This window comes from Littorina saxatilis, linkage group LG3 (genome assembly GCF_037325665.1).
Source record: "Littorina saxatilis isolate snail1 linkage group LG3, US_GU_Lsax_2.0, whole genome shotgun sequence".
NCBI classification, from domain to species: Eukaryota; Metazoa; Mollusca; class Gastropoda; order Littorinimorpha; family Littorinidae; genus Littorina; species Littorina saxatilis.
This window is the reverse complement of record NC_090247.1, coordinates 25,920,940-25,940,017: the sequence shown is the minus strand read 5'-3', so window position 1 is coordinate 25,940,017 and position 19,078 is coordinate 25,920,940. Positions and strand designations below refer to the sequence as shown.

Sequence of the window (19,078 nt, the reverse complement as noted above, 5' to 3'; positions counted from 1 at the left end):
GTATAACTGTGTTTTAAGTTTAAATGTGTCAAGCGCAAAGAGCATACTTGTAAAGTTATGATGTTGCGCTATATAAATGCTCATTTATTATTATTATCATTATAGTGGGTCTCCATGTCCCGCCATTTCGTGAGTGTGTCCTTCTTCAAAAGACATAGGCAAAATATGGGTATTTTATGTCTGTTGTTTGTGGCGTTTCTCTTTTCCACTTTTCATTTATGCTTTTAGAAAACCACCACTGTTATGTTATATCCCTAATGTTCTTCAAGTGCGATTAACGTATCCGTCATTACATGCCTCCTGTTGGAAGTTATGAACAGACAATCTTTAATTCGCATCTTTATTCAATTACATTCCCGTTGATGCAACAAAGTGAACTGCCTGCGTTTTCAAAAGACCTAAAACGAACAAGCAAAATCATCAGTACAAAAGTAACTACAATTATTGTTTTTAAATAGGCAGAGAAGGAAAAATTCACCTTTTCAAAACCTTCCCCAATATTTCTACAGTAACTGCAGGTTCGATCTGCAGCAGTAGGCTATACAGCGCTGTTCAATGGCACCTTGCAGACCTGAGATTATCGATCGTTCATTACTCCCACGGAGAGTTTTCCAGAAACAGCCTTAGTCTGGTTATAGTATAGTAGCTAACGTGCGTGCGTGGATAATTACGCAGACAAAGACTGATGAGTATTGGCTGTGATGTAGACATGTATGCACTTGTGCAAAGGAACGCGACGGGCTCATTTCGGCAGTCCTGGTTGGAAAGCGGTTAGTGATTTCAAATAACCTGAGAGAGAGAGAGAGAGAGAGAGAGAGAGAGAGAGAGAGAGAGAGAGAGAGAGAGAGAGAGAGAGAGAGAGAGAGAGAGAGAGAGAGAGAGAGAGAGAGATTTCAGAAAGACAGAGACCGTTTCTTGTTATGACTGCGTAGGGGAGTTTCTGAGAAAAGCGGGTAGCTGTCGAAGCAATCAAGAGCCTTTCATTTGTACATATTTATGTCGTGCTCAATCATATCTATATCGTTTTTGTGTGTGTGCTGTCATATGAGGTGTTTATCTTCTTCGTGTATCCGTCGTTGTCTTCTCTCCTTCCAAGGAATTGCAACATTTCGTGAATTGGACTTGCATAATGAAGCACTTCGGGTAAGAAAGGAATAAAGCAGAAAAAGAAACTAAGAAAAAAGAGAAACGGTTATTGCAATGACACCAAAGAACTTTTAGTTCGTTTTCAGCAAGCAGACAGCACTTGTTATGCAATCAGGGTTGAGTTAGGTACGAGTACACATTCAGACTTCACGACACGGCCTATTCCAAAAGAGTAATTGAATGTTGAGAACCTAAGTCGCCTATTGTATAACTGTGCATGGAAGGAAAAATTGAAAGTAGAATTCTGACAGAACATTCGGCACAACTTTTGGACAGGTCAAAAATTAAGTGCTAGTCATGAGTTTCTGAAATATAAACATTTCTTGCGGCGGATATTCACACTTTAATAGCTAGGCACAGAGAAAATGAATACTTCATGTTCAAGTTTTAGCTAGCAATATGCCTTTGTCTGGTTTAGCATTCTATCCTTTCATTGCACTTCATTTAATTTCCTTTATTCTATTTCGTGGTTGCAAGGGCGCACACGCACGCACGCACACACACACACACACACACACTAACACACACAGATACATACACTGTGACACACACGCACACACATACACACACAAACAAGGGCGCACACGCACACACATACACACACAAATACATAGACACACACACAGACGCACACACAAACACACACACTCACATACACACACAAACACACACACACACACATACAGGCACACATACACACACAAACACACACAAACACACACGCACGCACAAACACACGGACACACATACGCACACACAATACACACGCACGCAAAGAAAAAATCACTTCCGTCAACACGACGGGCCTTTAAAGCAAAATGTTCATTTGTGTTATTGTAATAAACATGTCTCTTTTTCTTAGATTCTGTTTCTTCTAAATTCCTTTCTTATCCGAAATGCTTTATAGTGCCAATCAATTGCACGAAAGACTACGATTCATTCAAAGGAGAGAAGACAACAACGGCGGATACCATCCTGAAGTCAGGTCAAAATGAGTTCGGCTCATTCTTTCCCTGACAGGATGCCTTGAGTTTCCTTGTCTGGCAAGGAATCCGATTTTTTTTTTTTTACATATTTAGAGCTTTTTGTAATGTATTATTGATATAAGCAGATTCGCGATCGTCGATAATGATTTTCAGTCCAGGTGTTTTGTAATTTTTAAATTACAAAGGAATTGATATGTAAGACAGTTTCAAGCGAGCTATTTTTCGCGGCTGTATTTACTGTGCAAACAACTCTAAATATGGCAAAAGTGTAACGTGATAATCAACCGTTTGGTTTCGGCGCTAACTGGAGCAGACGATTTTTTCTGTAACCAGTTGACAGTGATGAAACCAAATATTACGGTCTCCTTCCGGCAGCAGTCCCAAAATTTCGACTTGTTTTGACCTTAGAACGATGTCTTTATCATAACTGTGAAGAACAGAACGGAGATCACTGTCGAAGTCGGCCAATCTGCAATCATTTGCGTCTCGCGAACACTGACTTGAACTCAAATTTAGATCAATGCTCGCGAAAACCATATGGGAGATAACTCTGTATTTTTGTTTTGATAGATTCGCGTACGACTGTAGCGTCCGGTCAGGGAAAGAATGAGCCAAACTCATTTTGACCTGAGTTCAGGATGCGGCGGATACATGAAGAAGAGAAACACATGATTATGACCGCACACACACACAAATCAGACTATGGTCAATATGCTCGGCTGGGCACGACATAAACATGTGTAAACATAAACATTTTTGCTTCGTCAGCTACCCGCGTTTTCAGAAACTCCCCAACGCAGTCACAAAAAAAAAGGTCACGGAATGTCAAGGACTATAACATTTGATAGTGATTTGAGAGGGGGGGAGAGAGAAAGACAGAGAGACAGACAGAGACACAGAGAGAGGGGGAGGGAGAGAGAGAGAGGGGGAGTGTGAATGGGCGCATGACTCACGGTCTGCTCTGGGGGGGGGGGGGGGGGGGGGTGGAAAACAAGGCCCTCCTCGTCTCTCCTCCCTGCCACCCTCTCTCTCTCTCTCTCAGTCTCTCTCTCCCTCAGTCTCTCTTTCTCTCTCCACCCTCTCTCTCTCTCAGTCTCTCTCTCTCTCTCCACCCTCTCTCTCTCTCTCAGTCTCTCTCTCTCCACCCTATCTCTCTCTCTCTCTCCATCCTCTCTCAGTCTCTCCATCTCTCTCTCTCTCTCTCTTTCACTTCACCCCTCTCTCTCTCTCTCATTCACTCTCTCCCTCTCTCTATCTCTCTCTCTCCACCCTCTCTCTCTCTCTCTCTCCCCTGTTGCCCGCACACCACTGTTGTCGCCACTGTTGTTGTTGGCCCTGCCACGTTCGTCATTGCAAGCTATGCGAGCATTCGTAGTTCAAGAAAGGTATACACACTGTCACTATAAATAACTAGTCTATGGAAGTGTATACACGCATGAGGTGCTGTGGTAGAATTCAGAAGCTACATGGTGATTTGTTTTGAAGGTGAGCTCAGTTGTATACTGTTAATGTAAAGGGTATCTACTGTAGCGGTACAGAAACCATAGAATAGCAAATATGTATGAAAAGCCTTTTGTTATCCGTAGGCCTACTATTAAACTTTTTTCTTCATTTTCATTTCTTGTATTATCCAACCACTGCGGGGAAACTCGGGTCGTGTGACCAGCCAATGTTATATATTGTATTCGTTATTATCCTATATACGTGAGAGAGACCATCCATGAGATAACCGTGAATATCGTTAATATATCATGTAAAAGAGGTAATGTCAAACTAGTCTGGCAGAGACCTGATTTTTCACTGCTTACGTGATGCCACAGTCACCGAGACAAATGTCATTCTGGAAACACTTTTGCGCTTGTAGTATTCTCTATTCAACACTCAAGCCACTGTAAACACAATGGCGTGTGAAGCTTTGTCACAGCCAATGAAAATTCCTGTTTTCAGTGGTAAATCATTAAATGTCACTTTGTGAGATATGGTTTCCCGAATATGATATAATGTTTGATTGTTCAAATTTCTGTCGCTCCTTCTCATGACGGCTTGAGACATACGTACAATGAAACACGTTCGTGCATCATGTGATTTTCAGCTAATCAAACGCAAAATATTACCCCTGGAGGAAGCACTGAAACTGTGTAGTATCCATAGTTGATACACAGTAATGCTTAATTAAGAGTAACTCACGAAAGGGACTCATTTTCGCCAAATCCATGTTTGTCAATAAATGAACGACATGTAAGGAAATAAGTTACATCGCTTCAGTGTACAAGACAGGACGAAAACAATTCTTCATTTTATTTTAGTGTAAGCTTTGGTAATCACATGTAGACTTCGAGAAGGGAATCAGAAATTCACTCATAAGGAACTATCCATCAACCTCCCTACAACGATGAGCAGAAGCCACAACCAATCTTCGCCATGTTGACTTGACGGGGTTTTTTGCGTGTTTAATTCAACTAAATTATAAAAAAGTTTTAACGATTAGACCCATCCTGAGAAAATGGTCTCCGGGCGAGGCAATCATCTTGCTGCAATTAAAAGTCCAGTAAACAGCAGTTGTTTCCCTTGTCAGAGTATTGATTGTTTTGTGGTGTACCAAAGTACGTACCTGATACTTATTATTGTTGTCAAGGGGTGTCGTGGGTTTGTCTGTCAATGCTGTTGCAATGTTATTATATACACCTTGCAGGTTGTCCTGATACTTGTAAAAAAAGTTGGATCTAATGTTGTCTATACGGCACAGCAACCGGATGTTTAGTTCCTATGGTGTTTCACCCTCATTTTTTGACTTCAGAATATGGAGCTACTTGTTCTTCTCGTCGGCAAAACCGGAAACGGAAAGAGCTCAACCGGAAACGCCATTCTTGCTACACCGCAGTTTGAAGTGTCCACTGGAATTCTGTCAGCCACTGAGCATACTCAACTTGCTGAATCCGTCAGACAGCATCACAATGAGGAGATAAAAGTGTTTACTCCGACTTCTTATTGTCTTTTTGTGTTTGTAATAATTTTAATGCTATATGACGAATCTCTTTTTGTTGGCCATTTTGTATGTGCTTTTCTTAATTTACGGCAAAGAAAAAAAACTCAGTTTGGATTTGAACCATGTAAATATAAGGGGGTGGGGGTAATGCTGCTGCTGCTGCTGTTGATGATGATGCTGATGATGATGATGCTGATGATGATGATGATGCTGTTGATGATGATGCTGATGATGATGATGCTGATGATTAGGATCATGATGGTGGTAGTGGTGGTGGTAATGTTGTGGTCGCCCTCCTCTCAATATAAAGCTAATTAATTACGGTCGGTAATCACTTAGCTTTGACTGATTTCAGCTTCAAGTGGTGGACTTTCCGGACGTAACATGTGACACGGCCGAGGAAGCAGCGCTGAAAGAAGTCCAGCTTTGTACGACCTTGACCTATCCGTATCATTCCGCCACATGTGTCGTCGTCAGAGCGGATGTCCGTTTTACGCCGGAAGAGTACGCCACCTATCGGAAGACTCGAGAACTACTGGGAGAACACATGTTTGGTAACATGGTTGTTGTCTTTACCATGGGGGATAAACTGCCTGCAGATTATACGGTATGGTTTTAAGTATTTCTAACTGTGGTTAAAGGGATACCTTACCTTAGATGTAACAATGGTTTAGAATTTTCGTATCACTTTTACACGTTAATTACATGTTTATTTGTGTTTCATGGTTCACATTTAGTTTCAAAAGTGGGTAAAAAGTTGAGTGGGATTTTTTTTTAATTATCAGTAAAGTATATTTTTAACGTTGAGTGTGGAACAAACAAGCATTGCCAAGTTTCAGTCGTTATCTCAGACTGGATTCTACTCCTTTAGAAAGTGATAGGAATTTGTTTAATTGATTGTTTCTGTAAGTTCAAGGAGTGATAAGGCCAGAAACAACGAAAACTAATAGAGCTTAACGTACATATTTATGAGGTGAATTGATAAGAATATTTTTAACTTTAATTGATACATCTAAAGTAAGGTATCTTTTTAAACACAGTAAAAACATGAATACCCCTCAACGAACAAAATTGTGAACCGTTGTGCTTGTACTAACCTCACCCCCTTCCCATTTAAAAACATACTACAGTGAAGTCCGGATGTAGTGATAGCCCTCGGAACCAAATTTTTTTATCACTACATCTGGACTATCATTACACCAGGACGTCCAGTTATAGTGATATTTTTGAAGGTTTTATCACTACATCCGGACGTCCGGTTATAGTGATATTTTTTGTAGGTTTTATCACTACATCCGGACGTCCGGTTATAGTGATATTTTTGTAGGTTTTATCACTACATCCGGACGTCCGGTTATAGTGATATTTTTGTAGGTTTTATCACTACATTCGGACGTCCGGTTATAGTTCTATTTTTGTAGGTTTTATTACTACATCCGGCCAATCGCTTGTAGTAACGTGTTGTAGTGATATCTTCAAAGCTGTTATTGCTACATGCGGCGGCACATTTGGTAAACTAGCCTCAAGGCAGTAACAAGGTGATTTTGGAACCACTATTGATTTCGTTTTGTGACGTTTCTTCTGTCGTCTTTGTCAGGCTTGCAAATGTCCTGTGTTAACCTACCCCCGTCCTGGCAGTTCAACAGCCGGTGTGTGTGTATGTGTGTGTGTGTGCGTGCGTGCGTGTGTTTTAGAGAGAGAGAGAGAGAGAGAGAGAGAGAGAGAAAGAGAGAAGGGCCACTTAGAAATAAGGGTTAAATGAAAAAGTGTCAGATCAATTTTCCGCTTCAGGGTAAGCACAGTGCGTGGCTAGCTTTTGCTCGCCATTTTGGTAAAGGGAGATTACTCTCAAACATTATCACTACAGCCAGACTTTAGCTTCCCCGGGACTTCAAAATAGTATCACTACAAGCGGACTATCACTATATCCGGACTGAAAAATATCACTACAACCGGACTAAGTTTACAAGGAACATGAACAACTGGGACCTGTATATGTAAGTGAGTTATTCTCCAGAGCTGTGTCCCATTTTACAACATGCATTTTCAGTCCTTTAAATGATTATAACGTATATTAAAGGGCAACTTGAATGTATTTGCTTCACCTTTTCAGTAATACTCCGGTTAGATAATGATACAGACATGCAACAAAAAAACATGGTATATTTGTTTGTCTTCTGTTTTTTTTCAATTGTAAGTGTTCGAATCCATGTCACAACTTTTGGATTCCATGTTACGAAGTTGACGCACTTTGAAAACCTTGTAATTTACTGAACGTAAACAAAATAAATGTGCAGGTATTTTTAATTTTTTCTCTGCAGTCCAAGGATAAGTATGGAACCAGTATTTATTGAAATCAATTTGTATGGTTAAAATGTCTGTTAAGTAAAGAAATGTCAACTTCGTTACATGGTTTCCCCTGGTACACAGCTCTGGAGAATAATCCAAATATTTAGAAGAAAACAGATTCACTAGTATCTTCATCTTTATTTCTATTTGTAGTGGTGCAAATATTTAGAAGAAAACAGATTCACTAGTATCGAGAAAATGTAAGTTTTACGCCCTCACGGCAAAGCCATTAGGGGCATGTTACACGGGAAAACCCGGCTTTGTATGAAACTCACTAGTATCTTCAGTATCTTCATCTTTATTTCTATTTGTAGTGGTGCTTCACCCTACTTACGGGCTGAGACGTGAGTCTAAAATTTCTGACCTGTCCTTGCAACAGAACAACTTTGGCGAGCAACTTAAGCAGGCTAACGCAGAACTGAAGCAGGTGCTGAAAGATGCAGACGGTCGTTACGTCATCCTTGGTGGCAGTCCTGGCAACGATGACACCAATCAAACCCCAGACAAGGACAGGCAGACGGGAGTGACGCAACTGTTGGACATTGTTCTTAGTCTGCACAATGATAGCGTCAACAGTAAGAACAATACAGACCACAAGTCTATCAGCAAACACTTGTTTCGACCTCGGCTTTTTATTTCAGTTCACATTTCTGATCATTCCACGCTACTATTTGTGCTGCTCCTTCCTAATCTGCGACTACACCTTTTTCTCTTCCTCCAAGCTCCCCTTCCCCACACTTTTACAATTCTTTTTCACTTACAATATCTTCTATAGTACCAAGCTGATAACTATAAATATACACATAACTGGTCACGAAATTTGTCACACATATTTTTTTTAAAGAAATACCAAGACACTGGTTCCTGTTATATCAACACGAAAATAACCAACATGCTTCCCTCGAAAGCGGCGTAAGGATGCCTAAATGGTGGGGTAAAAACGGTAATACACGTAAAACCGTGGGAGTTTCATCCCATGAACCCAGAAGAAGACGATATACAACTACTCCCCCCTACTTCTGCTGTTAAAATACATACAACAGTAGCAAAAGCAAAAGAGACCCGAACTCTCTCTGACAAAGACAGCAGAGCAGTTGAATTTTTGCCTTTAAAAGCTTTTCGGGACAATTTAGTCAAACGTAACTCTAGAGGTAACTGCCATTTGTCATTTGCTAGCATTGCAAATCCACTTCAAAAAGACCTTGTGCGCATCACTTTCTTGCAAACAATAGTCTGTTACAAGAAGCAATTAAAGGACATACAACCAAAATGTCAAAAGTTTTAAAACCTGAGACAAGTAAAATATATTCTTCACTGATTTTTCTTTTGAGCGATCCAAATTTACCGCTCTGAATTAACGTCTTTTAGTATGCAATACTTATATGGCACCAGCCTGTAATGGCCACGGCCGACGAAACAGTACTAGTACGGGGTTGTTCTTCTTATGAGCAGACTTACATTGCAGTTAAATTTGAGGTGCCCTTTCACAAGAGACAGCGCTTCAGTAAAACTTTGAGGAGGAAGTATGATAAGTAGGGGTACACCACGGGATAGTCACTTTCACCTCAAGGAAAGGATGCCCAAGCAGAAAGTTTGTTTTCTGCATGTGTTTGGTTTCTGTTTGTTCCTGTCTTTTAGTGATTTGTTTCTTCATCTCTTTGTTTATTTTTGAAAGCTGCAAATCATTTCTCTCACAGTCAAGACTCTTCGTGCTGTACTTCTCGGAGCGTGTGGAAGTGGAAAGACAGCCACTGGAAACAGTGTTCTGTACCCGAACATGGGTCTCTTCGCGGTCGGCGACACGTGCAGCAAGGCAACTGCCACGTTCAGAGGCTTTCAGCTGGAGGTAGGGTGCCAGAAGGTTTTCTTTGTTTTGTGTTATGTTTGAAGCACACGGACCTAGATCTAATCCATAAGAGTCCCCCCCTTTTTTCTCAGAGCACGCCGACTTCTTTTGGTAATATAAGCTATGTTTGCCACCCTGGGTTGGGGTTGGTTTTTTTGCACAAAGATTTATTGTTCATGTGTCAATGTTTCCACTTGCCATGATGTATTAGGTCACACGTACCGTACCAGACAGGGCCATGGTGGCCCGAATAACTATTATGTACAACTAAGGGTGGCCTGAAAAGAGTCATCATGAACTTATTGTATATCGACTTTATCTTAAGCTAATACATATGAAAACGGTTTATTCAAAAGCGTATAACTGGACATGGCCTACGTGACTGCGGCAAAAAAAATAAAAAATTTAAAAACTGAGCCGGCGGTAGGAAGACCGAGCAGATATCATCCAACTTTTCATGCAAAAGCGGCGGGGTAAGCGACGGTCGAACTGACCTAATTCACACGACACAGTCTGCCAACGGGCTTTTCACTGAGTCGGGTTGCACAGTGAGCATTGCCGTGTGTTTTACATCTCACAAAATAGGCATTCCTAAATGTTCCATTTTCGACAGATATCCGCATAGGTCAGTGGTATAGCGCTGAGCTGCAGTTCCTGAAGTCGCTGGTTCGAGCCCCGCATGTGCTATCATTTTTTTATGAATCATGCACGCTTTTCCTGTTCAGTTTGTAATATGCTTCTTTTTTTTCTTCTTCTTTTTTTTTTTTTTTTTTGGGGGGGGGGGGCAAGTTTTGTGTGTGCTCATTAATATAAAACTGTTTTGAGAAATCACTCGCTGAAACGGACGCAGCACGCGCGCGTGCTTACCCACACACACACACACACACACACACACACACACACACACACACACACACACACACACACACACACACACACATAAAACACACACATAAAACACACACACACACACACACACAAAATACGTAAGAGAAAAGATCGAGCGATGTAGATAAATTAAGAGCTATATTTTGTCATGCAGATTGCGGACACCTCGCTTGGAAAAAACACCTTTTATGGTCACTTTTATTATTATTTCTTCTAAAACGTGCCTGTCAAGATACCCCGCGTACAATATTCCATCACTCATGGATGGTCCAAATGGTATTCGCCTTTCAACACAGGCACCTTAGTATATACAGTAATACCGTCGTTTCAAATACTTTGCAGCTCGTGTAACCCATGTGTAAAACGTGTGTCCGTACCCGTTTAATTGCACATAACACATCCATAAGGAAACAAACAGCTACCAACAAAAATAAATGTTTTAATTGCGGCAATACAAAAGTCTGCAGGGTTAGCATCGAATTACTTCGACAGAATCTCGTTACACAGGTCTACGAACCGCATCTTAGTTTGCTACTGAGTTAAAGTACATTATGAAATTCAATGTCAAAGAGGGTTTATAGGGTAAATTGTGAAAAAAAAACGTTTGTCTAGGGCCATGAGATCATTTTTGTTTGCGTGTATGTGGGACTGGCGTTCCCTCATGCTCCCACGCTAACGTTGGCAGGATTCGCCTTCTTAAATTCTGCTCCTAAACAACAAGCCTTCGTGGGGTTATAACATTGCGCTTCAGCACCAGTTGTCCCAGGTTCGAGACGCACAATGAACTTCTTTTTTTTTTTTTTTTTCGTATTCGTAAATGATTATGAAGTGCCACTTGACTGCTTTTTATGTGTTCATTTTGAATCATATTCATAGCGTGTGTCAAAATTGTATCGTAAGATGCTTATGATAGATCAAACCATCTATTTTTTTTAATTCTTCATATGTAACCAACTCGGGTGAGTTCATTGCTACATTGAAGGGTGGGATCATGTGTGCCCCTTTCATCCGCAAGTGGCAAACTACAAGTCTGTTGTTTCTTTTCTTTGTTTTATTTTCTCAATGTAAACAATAAAGTAGAACTCTAATTTCAATCCCAAAAAAACCTCTGATTCTATATTCCAACCCTAAAAAACTCTAAAAGAAAACTCTGACTACAACTCTGACCAGAACTGAATCCTGTAACATACAATAATCACAATACCATTATCTATGTGTTACCTCAATGTTTGCTGGTCTAAACAAACAAAACAATACACTTCTTGATGTTTCATATATGTGGCTTGTGTATGCATGTGTGTTGATATGTGTGTGCGGGTGTGTACGGTTTCATGACAAAAAATATGTTTCCAACATCAAAACACACTGTGAATTACTTCTTCAAGTACTTATTCTACTTGCAAAACTTTATAAAATCTTAAATGTTATAACCTAAAATCCTAACTTCAACTTCAATTCCAACCAACAAAAGTTATTCTATCATCAATACATGACCCTTTCAATCAATCATGTTTCCTGTTTCCTTATAAAGATTAAAATGTAAAACTAACTGCTTCTTCTCAAAATCATACTCTCATACTAAATACTAACGTACTTTTACGTCATTGACAGTACTGAATACAACTGAAGAGCAGTGGCTGGACAATCTCGTATCCATAGCAACGTACAATACTGTGAACAATGTTTTGTGAGCAGGTTTCTTTCTAAAATCACAATTCTCCCTGCCATAATGCAGCCTTGAGTGTCTTGAATACTAGAAATACTACATGTGCATAATTACAGTCTAGTCCTTACGCGCGATTACCATTTTCTTCAAGAAAATGTGAGGTCTAGATTCACCATAATTCACAACAATGAGATCATTAAAACTCACTAAAAGAATTCTACCCTTTTTCAAGGAAAGATTATTTTCTCTTAAGACATCATCTCATGTCAAAAATGCAACAACTTCTGTTCTATCACTATCAGATCTAGTATAGATCCAGCAATGCTTGATATTGTTGATGATCAATTTCTTGTGTTGAATGAACAAGTGCAGTATTATAAATGTTTGTATGGTAAAAGTCCAGAAAGTCAGGAGCGCATCAGGGCAGAAGCAAAGGAATTTTGTGATGAAGAAGAATTGGTTAAATTAACGAACGAAGATAGTAATGTATGTGAAGGGATGTTGACGGAAGCAGAGGTGGCAGCAGCATTAAAGATGATGAAAAATGGTTCATCACCTGGAAGTGACGGACTCACTACAGAGTTTATTAAAATGTTCTGGAATAGACTAAAGAGCATGATTACAGACTCGTTTAATGAAGCCTTTCGTAATAATAATTTGTCTTTTACGCAAAAACAAGGAATAATTAAGTTATTACAAAAAAGTACAGAATTACCCAGGGAAGACCTTAATAATTGGCGTCCAATTACCCTACTTAATACAGATTATAAGATCTTGGCAAAGGTTTTAAATCAGAGATTGAGTTCGGTTATTTGTAAGTTAGTAAATGAAGATCAAGTTGGTTACATAAAAGGAAGAAATATTGGAACCGTGATTCGTACAATAGATGACGTAATAGAGTATTTAAATCGAACGAATAAGTCTGGGTTTATATTGGCCCTTGACTATCGTAAAGCGTTTGATTCCATTTATAAGGAATTTATGATAGAAGCATTTAGATCATATGGTTTTGGTGAAGATTTTCAAAAATGGGTTAAGCTTTTAATGACAGACACTTTTAGTAGTATTAATCACGGAGGGTGGATTTCAGAACCGTTTCCCTTGAAGTGTGGTATAAGACAAGGTTGTCCATTTTCACCCCTGGCCTTTATATTGGCGGTGGAAATACTTGCCATTAAAATTAGGAAAAGTGAAATAACGGGTGTTGAATTACCCTCAAAGGTGGGCGAGGAGAATGCCCTAAAAATTAAACAGTTAGCAGACGATACAACAATATTTTTACAGAACAGTGGTGATGTCTTTAAAGTTAAAGATATAATAATACAGTTTGCAAAGTTTTCAGGACTGACCCTGAATGTTAATAAAACCAAAATAATGAAAATTGGACAGCATTGTGGTCAGCAAAAGTTGCCCTTTGAGTGCACAGAGAAGATTAAGATTTTAGGTATATATTTCGTAAATAATGATAGAGCAATAACTGTTGAACAGAATTGGGTATTAAGAGTTCAGAAGATTAAGAAGTTGATTAAGATATGGAGTCGACGAGATTTAAGGATTCACGGTAAAATTGTAATAATCAAATGTTTTTTTATTTCACAGCTAGTATTTGTGATGCAGACGATTGGATTGCCAGATCGGGTTTTGACAGAGTTAAATAGATTGTTTTATAAGTTTATTTGGCAGAGAAAGTGTTCGAATAAAAAAGCATTTGAAAAAGTGAAAAGAAAAGTAATGGAGAAAGAAATAAGTGAAGGTGGGTTGAAAATGCTAAATGTGCACAGGATGCAAGAGTCTTTTTATTTACAATGGGTCGGACGTTTGTATGAAGAGAAGGGAGCAAATTGGACGTTTATACCACTATGGTTTCTGGGACATGTTGTTTCAGGGTATGGTTGTTTTGATTTGAATGTTAAACCGAGTAAGGAATTGAATTTGACAATGATTGGAAGCCCATTTTGGCAGAGGGTAGTGTGGACACATTTGAGTTACAAGCGTAGGATGGAACATGATAAGATTGATGTAAACAATTTTTATAAACAGATTTTGTGGAGTAATGAGTTGATTCGGTATAAAGGGAAAATGTTGTTTTATTTGTATTGGAAAAATGCTGGGATTGAACGAGTAAGTGATTTGTTTATAGTGGAAGAAAAGAGATTGAAGTCAGCAGCAGAGGTATATATACAAATTGGAAAGAATAATGCAAATATTTTATTGGATTATTGGGCATTAATAAACGCATTACCCAAAGTATGGATTAATTGGATTGAAAATAAACATATTATTGTCCAGATGGATAAGCAATTGTTTGATGGTAGCCTGTATATGATAAAAATAAGCCAAATACGAAAAATGATAGAAAAGAAAAGTGTTGATACTGCTGTAGAAAAACCTTGTGTATATAATTTTTGGTTGAGGAAGTTTGGTGTACATGTAGATAAGGAAATTTGGACACTTGCCCATGTTTCCAAAGAAGTGAGGTTAAGAGAATTGCAATGGAAAATCTTACATAACATATATCCAACAAATATTTTATTATGTAAAATGCAAGTCAGGGAGAATAACAGATGTTGTATTTGTTGGACGGAAGTTGATTTTGTTGAACATTTCTTTTATGAGTGCATACCGGTAAAGTTGTTTTGGACGAAGATAGAAAACTGGATAGAGGAAAAGGCTGGATTGAGGGTTAATTTTAAGATGCAGGATATAATATTTGGCTATCAAGACACAAGTTGTTGTAAAAAGATGAGAAATTTTGTAAATCACGTAATATTAGTTGGAAAAATGTGTATTAGTATTTTTAGAAAGACAACTTGTCAGGGATCAGTGTTCGTAATTTTCGAGTTTCAAATATTAAGTAGAAAATTTGATTTGTAAATATAAGGAATATTTCCATTGTAAAGAGAGGAAAAAGAAAGAAAAAAAAAAGAAAAAAAAAAGAAGAAAAAAAAAAAAAAAAAAAAAGCAATGCTCTTCACTTGTCCACAGCATCAATCATATACTGAAAGTATTTAACAACTACAACAACTTACTGCGACACGGACGACTACTTCCGGTAGTGACGTCATACACATGTTCAGTGCTAATTCGTTTTGAATTTAGATTTAAATCAAAATCCAATTTCTATGTTTTCCACAAATAACAGAATGTCCAACATACAAATTATGCTGACAATTCTAAGTATTCTACAAAATCATTCAAGTGCTTTGAAACATGTAGATCTATGCCTATTCAAAACTTAGCATACCGGTGCAAAAAATGGTTGCATGGCTGCACTCAAAAAATAATAAGTTTCTAGAATACTCTGTCATCTTCCACACCCAAACGATTATAAACACTTGAACTAATCATCAATAAAATGTTTTACATACCTGCTACAAGCAGGACTCCACAATCATTGATACAACAATGATGTTTCAGGGACACCAAAATGTCCCCTGCCTGTCACCTTTTCCCAGTTAAAAGTAGTACAACTGTACCGGCAAGATGATTTTCACATATCAATACGCCGCACCAAAGTTCCAAATAATTCTGAGTGCTTCTGCAATAATTTTTGACTGAACAAAATATCCTTTTAGCTCAAATATAATTATCAACTCTTATCAAATTTAATGCAAACTTTTAACAAATACAAAAGGATGGGATTTCTGCAATCAATTTACAGCTTGGTGTACTTATCTTCAAAAAAAGGAGGTAGTAAACTTTTCAAAGTGGATCCCCTCGAGCTCACCTGATATTCAAACATGGTTCAAGGGAAATAATTTACTGTAGCACAAAACACTATTAGTTCAAACAAGTACAGAATAAAACATCTGAACAGTGGAAGGGAGACAACAACTGTAGTGCTATTTCACACAGTACTACACATACAATGATTGTTTTAATCTGCACTTTAAATCGCTGTATCTAAAGTTGAAATTCATTGAAATAAAGAGAAGTTATGGCCGTTGTGTATTATTTGCATCTTTTTCAAAGCACAGGTTAGTGCACCATGAAAACAGTGTTCGCTCAAAACAGGGAACGCGCCTATTTCTAGAACAAATATGTACACTTCATAAAAGAAAGTTATGAAGAGAGTTGCACACAATGATTCGTAATCAAAAAAATAGTGCACCAAAATTCTTTTTAAAGTGTCTAGTATTTCAGTTTTGATTTATATTATAATGTTGAACATCTCTGCAAGATTTTGAAATTTTGAATCCCTGCATGTCCCTTTGAATATTTCTGTAACTGAAAATGGAGAAGAAATTGCATTTTCTTGGCTTTTCCCTGATGACTAGAATGCTTTTAATCATCTAAGGCCTACACACATTTCACAGTCAATGTATTTGCAAAAAAGACGGTTCAACTGAGATAGATTTCAAACTTACAGATACGATGTATCTCCTTCAGTCCACTGTAGCGTTTGATACATTTCAGCTAAACTAAGTTGCTTCATTTTACATGCAGATGAAATCTCCATTAGCTTCAGGAAATTTGAACAGAGTGTGTGCACAAGATCGCAAGGATGCTGGTGACAACCCCGGTGTATATGACACCTTATACAAATGAAAACCATCAAGAGAACTGCCGCTTGTTTTCGTAATGTACTGTCCGATTTACTTGCAAGGTGTAGGTCTCTAAGACCACCTACCCTGTTCTACACACTATCTGATGATGACATGCCCTGAACTGCAAAAGATCGCCAACAATAAAAAAATATTTTAACGCTTCATCATAAAGCTCGTTTTCTACAACAGTAATACAAGATCCGCCAGACTGTGTATTAAATCAAATAGTAGCAATTGTACTTAATTATCTCAAATATGTACAGGTATTGAAGCTGCTGTGTATTAACATAAATACAAACGAAACACAAGAACATTAGTATTACATTAAAATATACCGTAAACTACATTGTATACGCCCCCCCCCCCCCCTCCCAATTTTGTCCAAAAGTTGGGGATGGGCGTTTAATAAGTACTAAACCCTTTGCTTGAGCGTTTTCTTTACTATACAGAATAAGAATATTTTGGTCAGTGTTCAAATGATGCGTTACTGAACAAAACGTTCCTCTCTCTCTCACACACACACAAGCAAACACACACACACACACACACATAATCTGCAAGCAAACCACGAAGGAAATATTGTTGTTTTATGGTATGTTAACAAGTTTATAACTTAAATAGTTAGTGATCTGTTGGACAGATTAATTCAGATCTGCGGTGAACAAACCCATATCAACATTTTAACGTTAAGCAAATAAACGCATTGTCACAATTAGTTGTAGAATGATAAGTCACGTTTGTCTCGGAAACTAAAAGATTATTTGTTGTCAGTGTGTCACCCAATGAGGGGAAAACTGTGTACGAGGGACAACGTCTTGCGATAGAGGGTAAACAAACACAAGTCTGTTCATTCGTTATATTCTAACTCCTCGAAGTCGACCTCTCTATTCACTTCTAAATCTCAAACCAACTTTTATTTTTACATTCTTCGGACAATGATCTGCACTTTTAATCGCTGTATCTAAAGTTGAAACATCCACTGAAATAAAGAGAAATTATGGCCGTTGTGTAATATTTGCATTTTTGTTTTAATTGAAGCACAGGTTAGTACAAGTGCACCATGAAAACAGTGTTCGCTCAAAACAGGGAACGCGCCTATTTGTAGAAAAAAAAATAAGTACACTTTATAAAAGAAATGTATTAAGAAAGTTGCACACATTGATTCGTAATAAAAAAATAAAAATAAAAATTGTGTGCGGCAAATTTCTTTTAAAGTGTCTAGTATTTCAGTTTCGATGTAATGTTGAACATTTCTGCAAGATTTTGAACCAGACTATAGCTGTTCATCTGACTTCTTATGCCTCTTGTTAGTACCAACACAGCTCATGACAGTAACACAGCGACCAGATTGTTTGAATCCAAGCAAAAGACAAGATATTTACGCAAACATGGTACATGTTTGTAATGAAACAGAGTTTGATTATCAGCATCAAAAATGTCTGTTTCTTCACAACCGACCAAATATAACAATCAGCTTAGTACTGGCAAGACTATTACTGCAGGCAGTGAACACAAAAGGATGAACAGAACATGAAAACAACGTACCAAATCTGTTCAATGTGTATCTGCTAAGTTTATGACAAGACACTGTTTGTCTCACATATGCTTCTAATGTCAACAGTGATCATTCTTACTTTTCTTCACAACTTCAATGGCTTAAAGAACCGAATCATCTTTATAAATGCCTACACTTAGGTTTAGTAGGTTCTAAACTGAACAAGGTAATAGTTCTGACATAAGCTTTAAAACCAGTTTTGACAAAACTTGGCATGAAGTGATGGTGCCTGTATGTAATTCTGGTCTTCAGTCAAATTAAGCATCACACTGCATGTTCCTTCTGGAAGAACGCTGTTTGTGCAAAAATCCCTGCATGTCCCTTTGTATATTTCTGTAACTGAAAATGGAGAAGAAATTGCATTTTCTTGGCTTTTCCCTGATGACTAGAATGCTTTTAATCATCTAAGGCCTACACATATTTTACTGTCAATGTATTTGCAAAAAAAGACGGTTCAACATAGATAGATGTCGAACTTACAGATACGATGTATTTCCTTCAGTCCACTGTAGCGTTTGATACATTTCAGCTAAACTAAGTTGCTTCATTTTACATGCAGGTGAAATCTCCATTGGCTTCAGGAAATTTGAACAGAGTGTGTGCACAAGATCTCAAGGATGCTGGTGTCAACCCCGGTGTCTATAACACCTTATACATGTTAATTAAAAAAAAGCATCAAGAGAACTGCCGCTTGTTTTTGTAATGCACTGTACGATTTACTTGCAAGGTTTAGATCTCTTGGACCACCTAGTGGCACCTACCCTGTTCTTCACACTATACCTGATGATAACATGCCCTGAACTGCAAAAGATCGCTAACAATAATTTCTTATTCTAACGCTTCATCACAAAGCTCGTTTTCTACAACAGTAATACAAGATCCGTATAAAAGTGCAGCCAAATAATATTAATTGTACTTAATTATCTCAAATACAGGTATTGAAGCTTATTTGTAATAACATAAAGACGAATGAAACACTACAAGTTTAGCATTACCTTAAAATATACCGTAAACTACCTTGTATACGCCCCCCCTCCCCCCCCCCCCCTCAATTTCGTTCGAAAGTTGGGGGTGGGGTTTTTATTGGTACTAAACTCTTTGCATATGAG

At 38.2% G+C, this 19,078-nt stretch overlaps 1 protein-coding gene across 3 annotated transcripts in view; it reads left to right on the top strand.

Moving 5' to 3' along the window:
* The first annotated feature begins 504 nt into the window (after positions 1–504).
* LOC138961974 (GTPase IMAP family member 6-like) overlaps positions 505–19,078 on the top strand; it is a 26,756-nt gene continuing 8,182 nt past the window's right edge. Inside the window, exons 1-5 of one of the 3 annotated variants that reach the window (XM_070333656.1) lie at positions 505–770; positions 4,930–5,100; positions 5,474–5,725; positions 7,847–8,042; positions 9,165–9,313. In XM_070333656.1, coding sequence (XP_070189757.1) covers positions 714–770; positions 4,930–5,100; positions 5,474–5,725; positions 7,847–8,042; positions 9,165–9,313 — 825 coding nt within the window. In that variant the 5' untranslated portion in view covers positions 505–713. Of the gene's footprint in view, positions 771–3,459; positions 3,618–4,929; positions 5,101–5,473; positions 5,726–7,846; positions 8,043–9,164; positions 9,314–19,078 lie in introns of those variants that run through there. The other 2 variants (XM_070333658.1, XM_070333657.1) reach the window with 2 other exon arrangements.